At 45.6% G+C, this 10794-nt stretch overlaps 1 protein-coding gene and 1 long non-coding RNA gene across 4 annotated transcripts in view; one reads left to right on the top strand and one right to left on the bottom strand.

Moving 5' to 3' along the window:
- Nucleotides 1-10794, bottom strand: part of LOC310694556 — a 66549-nt gene that overhangs the window by 46785 nt on the left and 8970 nt on the right. The window lies entirely within an intron of this gene.
- Nucleotides 5805-10794, top strand: part of PKLR (pyruvate kinase L/R) — a 28269-nt gene continuing 23279 nt past the window's right edge. The window contains exons 1-2 of one of the 3 annotated variants that reach the window (XM_083477575.1): nt 5805-6031; nt 9505-9684. In XM_083477575.1, the coding sequence (XP_083333701.1) occupies nt 9531-9684 (154 nt within the window). In that variant the 5' untranslated portion in view covers nt 5805-6031; nt 9505-9530. Of the gene's footprint in view, nt 6032-7795; nt 7962-9203; nt 9285-9504; nt 9685-10794 lie in introns of those variants that run through there. The other 2 variants (XM_083477573.1, XM_083477574.1) reach the window with 2 other exon arrangements.

Here is a 10794-nt window from a genome sequence, read left to right as displayed (position 1 = left end):
GGGCTCAACTAGAGAAACACATTTATTCGCAACCTGCCCTTTTTACTAAGATTATTCTTTATCGATTAAAAATGTATATATCTATACAAACATTATATGCTATCTCTTTACATGTGAAGAAAAAGAAAATTAGGTAGAAAATAGAAAATTTATAAAGGAATAAAAAAGAGGAAAAGAAGGGGAAATAGCAAAGATACGAAATAAAAAAATCAAAAGAGGAAAAGACAAGACAACATTATTTACACAATAAAAGTGTTAATCAACACAATCCTTCCCATCCCTCTCATTATACTGTAATATAAACATTCTTTTTTAACGCAGATTTGTATTGTATAATATCATTCCTTCCTTCCTAATAATTTCATATTAGCAGAAATTAAGTGATATTTGTAAAGAAAATGATTAGAGGAATATATACAAAGCAGAAAGAAAGGCCCTTTTTACAATTTAAGAAAGGGTGCAGGAAGTCAGATATCATAGTTGTTCTTTGAAGACTAGAGTTAGACGGTGACAACCCGTCTCTTCGGGTTCAACAAGCCCAAATACCTCACAGATACCTGCTTCTGAACTAACAGGCTGCTCTCTGAGTCAAATGTTTCCGTTCCTATGTCTGTATTTGCTGTGTGTTTGCTTTGTTTGAAATGGGAGTAAACACAGTGGCGTAGCGTGGGGGGTGCAGGGGGCTGGCCGCACCGGGCGCAACATCTGGGGGGGGCGCGCTCGCACTCGCAGCTCTCTGCTCCTACCTGGCTCACTCACTCTCTCTCACTGCAGTGCTGGCTGTGCGAATCCGATCCGAGCCGCTGGGTCGCCGCCCACTGTGGAGGGGGGGGGTGCCAGGCGTGCGGTGCGGGGAGAGAGCGAGGGACTATCTGGGGGAGGGACAGTGCAGCGGCCGCCCAGCGCTGAGCACGGGAGAGAACCACACCAGACCAGCCCAGGCAGCAGCAAGAAGAAGCTGGCAGCGGTGGCAGGTTAGGGGTTAGGGGGCGCAAATTACTTGCCTTGCCCCGGGTTCTGACAACCCACGCTACGCCGCTGAGTAAACAGGAAACTTTTTGAATGTTTCCCTGACTTTGATTTTTCTTATAAATACCCCCATTACTTTAGTGATGAAAAGCAGGGACATGACTTGGACACCCCCGTACTCCCCACCATAAATGGAACCTGTAACAAATTGTTGCAGCGCGAAGTGCTCCTGTTTGGGATCCCTGCCAGCCATACCCTCTGCCAAATGGCTCCATTACATCCAGGGCTGGATTTAGGTTTGATGAGGCCCTAAGCTACTGAAGGTAATGAGGCCCTTTATTTGTCCAGCTGTCCTTTGTCAACATCAAATTGTCGCTGTTTTGTGTGTGTGCGTGTTGAATATATGCTATATGGTAATTTCCCAGTAGTGATGTATGGAAGTGAGGGCTGGACCATAAAGAAGGCTGATCGCCGAAGAATGGATGCTTTTGAATTATAGTGCTGGAGGAGACTCTTGAGAGTCCCATGGACTGCAAGAAGATCAGACCTCTCCATTCTGAAGGAAATCAGCCCTGAGTGCTCACTGGAAGGACAGATCCTGAAGCTGAGGCTCCAATACTTTGGCCACCTCATGAGAAGAGAAGACTCCCTGGAAAAGACCCAGATGTTAGGAAAGATGGAGGGCACAAGGAGAAGGGGACGACAGAGGACGAGATGGTGGGACAGTGTTCTCGAAGCTACCAGCATGAGTTTGACCAAACTGCGGGAGGCAGTGGAAGACAGGAGTGCCTGGCGTGCTGTGGTCCGTGGGGTCACAAAGAGTCGGACACAACTAAACGACTAAACAACAACAACAACAACAAATTTGTGGAAATAATAAGTATCTAAAGCCATTTGCACATAACAAAATATGTATTTTATCAAATTAATTGTTGAACTGAAATACAGTTAAGAAGAAGTATATTAATAGTGAAATAATTATTAAGCTCTAACTTAAAATTACTTTTTTATTCATAACAAACTTAATAATGCAAACACATTGGCATTTGGCAATAACAAAAGTTCCTTTAGATACATAATCTAGTCCCTAGAAACTTGCTATAACATGAAATAATAACAGGTGTAAATATATGATGCAAACTACAGTACTAATAATTATAATCAGCTTTATTAATATGAAATTAAGTGTTATAACCTGTACAATGCAATTGTAGTTAATACAATGCATTTTTTAATATAATATCAATATCACCTTAGTAGTCCACTAATGGGCGGGGCCCATTACTTACATCATAGGACCCTATACAACACAAAACACTGTTGCTGTGTGTAGGTTTTATTTTATTTCTTTTTTTATCTTATATTTTGGAAATGTACATCCAGTTGTATTTTTTCCTTTAAATTTTTTTGGGGTCCCCAAGAGAGTGGGGCCCTAAGCTATAGCTTGTTTAGCTTATATGTAAATCCGGCACTGCTACATTCCTCCCTAATTAGCCATCAATTAGCCATATCTAAGTGGCCTGTATAGTTTGCAGAGATGGACCTCACACCTTGCCTCATACAAGCAAGAACACTCAAGTTCATCCCCAACATGGTATAGTTGGGAAATCTGTTTTGGCTACAGAAGGACAGATCCTTATCAGGACCAGCCTTGCAGACCAAGATTGGCAGGTGGGTCGGTGGGTGGGGCAACCACCTGTCAGTCACATGGTGCCATGACACGTCCCGCCCACATGTCAAATTATTGCTTAGTGGTGAGTTCGAATGTGCGAGAGAACTCCCTGCAGGGGGAATTTGCACACCCAAACTCTGAAGGGTCTCTCTTTCTTGCAGCTGGCGATGGGTGGGAGCAATCCTGCTTAGTGCTGAGTTCTGGCACGCCAGAGAGCTTCCTGAATTTGTCCAGGGACTGAACTAATTTGGATTCCTGAACCACTGCCTATAACAAAGGCAACTTTCAGTCAGACACTGCTAGTAACGGGGGAGGAAAGTTGTTCAGTTTGCATTTAAATGTAAGTCAGGCATGTCCAAAGTCTGGCTTTATGATCGCCGAAGAATGGATGCTTTTGAATTCTGGTGCTGGAGGAGACTCTGGAGAGTCCCATGGACTGCAAGAAGATCAAACCTCTCCATTCTGAAGGAAATCAGCCCTGGGTGCTCACTGGAAGGACAGATCCTGAAGCTGAGGCTCCAATACTTTGGCCACCTCATGAGAAGAGAAGACTCCCTGGAAAAGACCCTGATGTTGGGAAAGATGGAGGGCACAAGGAGAAGGGGACGACAGAGGAGGAGATGGTTGGACAGTGTTCTCCAAGCTACCAGCATGGGTTTGACCAAACTGCGGGAGGCAGTGGAAGACAGGAGTGCCTGGCGTGCTCTGGTCCAGGGGGTCACGAAGAGTCGGACACGATTAAACAACTAAACAACAAAAACAACAAATTAATTGGGGTCAAATCCCCCCAAAAACTCAACAACCTCAATCTTAAAAAAAGCTCAACAACTCAACTCACGCATGTTCACTTCATCAAATTTGCACTCTTCTGAGTTTTGCAAATTCAATGGTATTCAATAATGCATACGTAAGGGCTAAATGTGCATAAAAATGCATTACGGTAATGAAAGTAATATATAAAAATGTATTATATTAGGAAAAAATGCTTTGCAGAAATGTGTATATTAGGCAAAACTGAATTTAGAAATGTGTATATGGCCTTAAATTCAGAGTTCGCAACATTTTCAGATTGCTTTTCTTTTCTTTTCAAAGATCCTCACAAAAATTCGCCAGCATTTTAGAGTGAACGTCTCCTCTCACATGCATATTTGAAAAAAGCAATCCCCCCTAGTGTAATGCATTTTGTATGTTATTTTCGCTAATATATGGAATTTATGTGCAGGCTTTAACCTAATCTACGCCTTTATAAATGCATTCTTTGGCGGGAGACTTGCGCTGCGAAACTTAGAGAAGGACGGTTGTGCTTCAGTTTGCTTGCGGTTCCTAGAGGTGCTCGTAGGAAATTGCAAAGCAAACCAAATTTCTCTTCCACGCCTCCTTGCACTCAGCTAATAAGGCGGGGGTATGGGAGGGGTCTCCAGCTGTAGACTTTGGTGGGGTGAGGAGAAGAAAGAAATCTCTTTAGGCTTCAACCACAAGAGGGAGCAGCAGTTCGCTGATGGAATTACCATATTTTTCACTCTATAAGACGCACCAGACCACAAGACGCACCTAGTTTTTGGAGGAGGAAAACAAGGGAAAACAATATTCTGAATCTCAGAAGCCAGAACAGCAAGAGGGATCGCTGCGCAGTGAAAGCAGCAATCCCTCTTGCTCCTCTGGCTTCTGGGATAGCTGTGCAGCCTGCATTCGCTCCATAAGACGCACACACATTTCCCCTTACTTTTTAGGAGGGAAAAAGTGAGTCTTATAGAGCAAAAGATACGGTAATTTAAGGCTTGCTGAGGCCACATTCACACCATACATTTAAAGCCCTATGATACCACTTTAAACAGTCATGGCTCCCCTCCCAAAAAAAGTATTACGGGAACTGTAGTTTGTTAAGGATGCTGAGAATTGCTAGGAGGTCCTCAGTCCTCTCTCTGAGCTACAGTTCCCAAAGTGCTTTAACAATTAAAACCTCTTCCCAGGGAACTATGGGCTCAGCGAGGGGAACGGGGATCTCAGCACCCTTAACAAACCACAACTCCCAGGATTCTTTGGGGGAAGCTGTGATTATTTAACATATTTGCATCCCCTGGCACCAACGCCTGGGTCCTGGGCACCCACAATTTTTTGTTGGTGTGGGTGCCCAGCACCCACCCCGCAGGGCCTCAGACACAACTTCTGGGGCAGCAAAGGTCATGTCTGAGGCCTCACAGGGTGTGCGATGTCATGTGACATCACGTTACATGCGCCACTGGGCACCCATAATCCCAAGCTGGTGCCAGTGTTTGTACCTGATAGAACAGGGGCCAGCAAACTTTTTCAGCAGGGGGCCGGTCCACTGTCCCTCAGACCTTGTGGGGGGCCGGTCTATATTTTGAAGTTGGGGGGGGGGGAATGAATGAATTCCTATGCCCCACAAATAACCCAGAGATGCATTTTAAATAAAAGGACACATTCTACTCATGTAAAAACACGCTGATTCCTGGACCATCTGTGGGCTGGATTTAGAAGGCGACTGGGCCAGATCCTGCACCCAGGCCTTAGTTTGCCTACCCATGTGATAGAGGAAATTAGGGACAGGAGGCGAATTTATGAGCCAAGAAGATACCAACTCAGTCATATAGAATGCTGTGTGTGCCTTTTCCCTTCCTACTGTACTTGTGGGTAGGAAGAATAAGCTGTGGTGAAGATGAATCTACTCAAGCCATTTAGACTGCATTCATACTATGCCTTTTAAGCATTACGATGCCACTTCAAACCGTCATGACTTTCCCCCAAAGGATTCTGGGAGCTGTAGTTCCAGTTCCTCTCATTTTCTCACTTTTCCAATCTCAGGTTCGGGTCTGAGGTCCTTCTGCAATATTCTTCTTTAAAACAAAGAATCTTCGTGAAAGTCAATCGACAATTTAGTGCAAAATTCATCTTCATCTCTTTAATGCAAATTTCCCTAATATGCTTTTTTGCAAAGCCGTTTCCTCTCACGTAATACTCCCCCTTCTATTTTCACTTACGTATGCTCTGATTTCTTTACTCCATGTGTTATTGTACACACTACTCTGCGAGAGAAAGGCACTGCAAAATTCAGAGGCGTGCCGGTTGCAAACACAGGAGGAACTGTTGCAACTGCTGCCGCTGTCGTGGGGCAGCCGGGAATCTTGAGATCTAGCCCTGGGGCCAGAAAAAAAAATAATAAGCAGCCTTTCAGGAAGGATGTGAGGCCTGGTTGTTTGGCACGGTCTCCAGCAGGGTGTGGCTGCCGGTTTTGCTGCTGGGCTGAAGGCCTCCCCACTTTGAAGGGGCTGGCCTAAAGCCGTCGCAAGCCAAACAGACTCTCTTCCTCGTTCTCCCTGCAGCTGCGAGCAGAGGCCAGAAAAAAAGCTGAAGGAGGAAACGGCAAGGAGGGTGGGTATACAACTTCTCTCCCACCCTGATCCGGTGCTCAGCCCTTGCGAGGCCTCACAGTCAGCCTGCAGGGGTGTTGTCCGGAGGCAGAGAATGTGCAGGAGATGCTCTTATCTCCAGAGGAGGTTGCCCCAGGCCTAGTCTACTTTTGGGGAGCTCAGTGGTTTAGAGCATAGGTAGGCAAGCTAAGGCCCGGGGGCCGGATCTGGCCCAATCGCCTTCTAAATCTGGCCCACGGATGGTCCGGGAATCAGCGTGTTCTTACATGAGTAGAATGTGTGCTTTTATTTCAAATGCATCTCTGGGGTTTTTGTGGGGCATAGGAATTCGTTCATTATTTTTTTCCCAAAATATAGTCCGGCCCCCCACAAGGTCTGAGCAACAGTGGACCGGCCCCCTGCTGAAAAAGTTTTGGGGTAAAGCATCTGTTTTGCATAAAGATCTCCATCGTCGCCAGGGAGGGCTTGGAATTTGTCCCCCGCCTGAAACTCTGGACAGTCGCTGCCCATCAGTGTAGCTTGTTCTGAGCTACATAGACCAACTGACTCTGTCTAACGTGGCTTCCCAAGTTCCTGTTTAATTCAGAATCACAAGGGCAGGAAGGACCATAACTCAGTGGGGGAGAGTGCATGCTTAGCATGTATAGAATCGTGGAATATGGAAGGGACACCAGGGATCATGGAGTCCAACCGCTTGCAATGCAGGAATCTCAGCTAAAGCATCCAGGACAGATGGCCATCTAACCACTGCTTTAGAAACCTCAGGGGAAGGAGAGTCCACAGCCTCCCGAGGGAGACCTTTTCCATGATCCAACAGCTCTGACTGTCAGAAAGGTTTCCCCCTTATTGCGTAGTCAGAATCTCCTTTCTTGTAACTTGAAGCCGCTGGTTCGAGTCCTGACTTCCGGAGGAGCAGGAAAGAACAGGCTTGCTCCCTCTTCCCTGTGACAGCCGAAGATATTTGAAGATGCCAGGTCCAATCTGAATCCGTAGAAGGCAGCTTAGGCCTTTAGGCAACAGCAGCTCAGGGCTGGGCCCGGGATATTTCGTGCCTGAGTCATCAGGGAGCAAATGCAGTGGTACCTCAGGTTAAGAGCTTAATTCGTTCAGGAGGTCCATTCTTAACCTGAAACTGTTCTTAACCTGAGATACCACTTTAGCTAATGGGGCCTCTCGCTGCTGCCACACCGCCAGAGCACAATTTCTGTTCTTATCCTGAAGCAAAGTTCTTAACCCGAGGTACTATTTCTGGGTTAGCGGAGTCTGTAACCTGAAGCGTCTGTAACCCGAGGTACCACTGTAGCGGCTCCCCTTTTACACAACGCACACAGGTCTAAAATGCAATGCCGTAGTACCCAAGGCTGGCGAAGGTAGCCGGAAAATCCCACAGATATTTCTCTCCCTCCCTGGTGGTGAAAAAATGCAGCAATGTGAAGAGAAATAAGTCAGCCTTTCATGACTAGCTGTGGGCGGGGAATTCGATTTGCACCGTAAGGCAAATCTGCAGAATTCACACTTTCTGAAATAATCTGATATTTATTTATTTCCCTGCACCATGTGGGGCAATGTCAGTACAGTCGTACCTTATATAATAATAATAATAATAATAATAATAATAATAATAATAATAATAATAATAAGCATAATTTATTATTTATACCCCGCCCATCTGGCTGGGCTTCCCCAGCCACTCTGGGCGGCTTCCAAAAGAATATTAAAATACTATAATACATCAAACATTAAAAGCTTCCCGAAACAGGGCTCCTGAATGCCTTGGGAGTTGAACATTCCTGCTCCCGAACAATCCAAAACTGGAACTGGTTTCCGAACGTCCAATGGAGCTTCCACAGCTAATCAGAAGCCGCACTTTGGTTTCCGAACGTTTCAGAAGTCGAACGGACTTCCGGAACATATCCTGTTCGCTTTCCGTGGTACGACTGTGTTAGTGTATGCTGTTACTTTTCACCATTCGCAAGAAGTCTGGGAAGGGTGGGTTTACTGCGCAAGAGCACTAAGCAGCCTTGAAAGCATGAGGGAACATAGGAAGCTGAGTCAAAGGATAGGTCCATCTAGCTCAGAGCTGTCTGCACTGACTGGCAGCAGCTGTCTGCACTGACTGGCCCCCTTGTAAGCCTCCTCCCAGCAACTCCTGAAGCCAAGCTGGTGCCAGATGTGTTGCTCTGCTTTCCTTTGGACCACATCAACGATGCTAAGAAGGGGGTCTTGTCATCTGTGCAGCCCAGGACCTCCATACACCCTGCCTAGGCTTCCACCCCTGAGAGCTCTCTTCAGTGCTGCTATTGCAGAGGCACACTCCATTGTCTCTTGAGACAGACAGATGCCAACAATAGCCTATTTTATTATTATTATCCAGTTCTTCCAGACTGCAGCTTATTTTTTTTGGGGGGGGGGTGTTGTTGTTTAGTCGTTTAGTCGTGTCCGACTCTTCGTGACTCCATGGACCAGAGCACGCCAGGCACTTCTGTCCTCCACTGCCTCCCGCAGTTTGATCAAACTCATGCTGGTAGCTTCAAGAACACCATCCAACCATCTCATTCTCTGTCGTCCCCTTCTCCTTGTGCCCTCCATCTTTCCCAACATCAGGGTCTTTTCCAGGGAGTCTTCTCTTCTCATGAGGTGGCCAAAGTCTTGGAGCCTCAGCTTCAGGATCTGCCCTTCCAGTGAGCGCTCAGGGCTGATTTCCTTCAGAATGGAGAGGTTTGATCTTCTTGCAGTCCATGGGACTCTCAAGAGTCTCCTCCAACACCATAATTCAAAATTATGGTGAGGTCAATCAAATACAGTGGTACCTCAGGTTAAGAACTTAATTCGTTCTGGAGGTCCGTTCTTAACCTGAAACTGTTTTTAACCTGAAGCACCACTTTAGCTAATGGGGCCTCCTGCTGCTTCTGTGCCGCCGCTGCACGATTTCTGTTCTCAACCTGAAGCAAAGTTCTTAACCCAAGGTAATATTTCTGGGTTAGCGGAGTCTGTAACCTGAAGTGTATGTAACCTGAAGCGTATGTAACCCGAGGTACCACTGTAATAGCAATAATAATGGGGAGCAATTGCTGGCTTTGTACACCAACCACTGATACTGTGGACTTAGAACTAAGCTGGTAACTCTTTAACCAGGGAGAGGGGTGGGGTGGCTGGGTGAGGGGAGACCTGGAGGCCTGGCATTCGAGGCAGAGTCTACCTGGGCCTGGAGCGAAGCTGGGAAGCTTTGAGAGGGAGGCGTGTGAAGATGGAGGGTGCGTCTGGGCTAGGCCTGGGGAGGAAGGGACGGGTAGAAGGGGCTGCTGGCCGGGCCTCTCCAGCAGATGGAACGGCAGTGGGTGTGGAGAGCGCATCATGCTCTGACCATGAGGCTGCACCGTGATCTGTAAGCAGTGCCGTGACGTGTCCGTCTGCCTTCCTGCCCAGAGCTTGCATTCAGGAGTGCTTCTTTCTTCCCCCACCCCCTGCACGCAGGTAAAATCTCGATTCTCCCAGACGACATGGCCAGCCTCACCCAGGAGCTGGGCACTGCTTTCTTCCAGAAGCACCAGCTGCCAGCATCCATGGCAGACACCTTCCTGGAACACCTCTGCCTGCTGGACATCGACTCGGAGCCCATCGCCGCCCGCAGCACAGGAATCGTCTGCACCATTGGTATGGCACCGCTCCTTAGCTGCTGACGAGCTTCTCTCGCTGCAGGGAATCTAGTGAATTCTAGCGAATTGTGAATATAGGTTGGGTGTACATGCACCCACCTGTTGAAATCTCATAAGCTCAATAAAATTTCTATAGTACAGTGGAACCTCGGTTTTCGAACGTAATCTGTTCTGGAAGACCGTTTGACTTCCGAAACGTTCGGAAACCGAAAACTCAGTACAGAAGCCTCAATACAACAGGGAAACTCCAAACAGAAGCCACGTGGCATGTTCAGCTTCAAAAAATCGTTTGAAAACTGAAGCAGTTAAACTTCTGAGACGATCAAAAACCGAAGTTCCACTGTATTTAGCATCAGGTTTGGTCTGCTGTATAAGGAATCATCCCTGCCTGGGGATTAACAAATTTAGAAACACTTTTGTGAAATAGGAAACGGTAGGATAAATTATGCTAGAGGGATGAGAAATAGGTGTGTGTGTTGAATTTATCAGAGTTTAAAGCTGATTGTTTATTGTTGCGAAATGTGTGTTATTTTGATGCAGAATAGATGATAGATAGATGATAGATAGATAGATAGATAGATAGATAGATAGATAGATAGATAGATAGATAGATGATAGATAGCTAGATAGACAGATAGATATAGGTATAGGTATAGGTATAGGTATAGAAAAATAGATGATAGGTAGATAGATGATAGATAGATGATAGATAGATAGATAGATAGATAGATAGATAGATAGATAGATATAGATAGATAGATACTGTAGATAGGTAGGTAGGTAGGTAGGTAGATGATAGATAGATAGATAGATAGATAGATAGATAGATAGATAGAGATAGATAGATAGATAGATAGATAGATAGGTAAGTAGGTAGGTAGATGATAGATAGATGATAGATATAGATAGATAGATAGATAGATAGATAGATAGATAGATAGATAGATAGATAGATATAGATAGTTAGTTAGTTAGATAGATAGATGATAGATAGATAGATAGATAGATAGATAGATAGATAGATAGATAGATGAAAGATAGATGATAGATAGATAGATAGATAGATAGATAGATAGATAGATAGATACTGTAGATAGATAGGTAGGTA

This window comes from Podarcis liolepis (genome assembly GCF_965112155.1).
Source record: "Podarcis liolepis genome assembly, chromosome: 15".
In the NCBI taxonomy this organism is placed as follows: domain Eukaryota; kingdom Metazoa; phylum Chordata; class Lepidosauria; order Squamata; family Lacertidae; genus Podarcis; species Podarcis liolepis.
The sequence above is the reverse complement of the archived record's forward strand: the minus strand, read 5'-3'. Positions and strand labels throughout refer to the sequence as shown.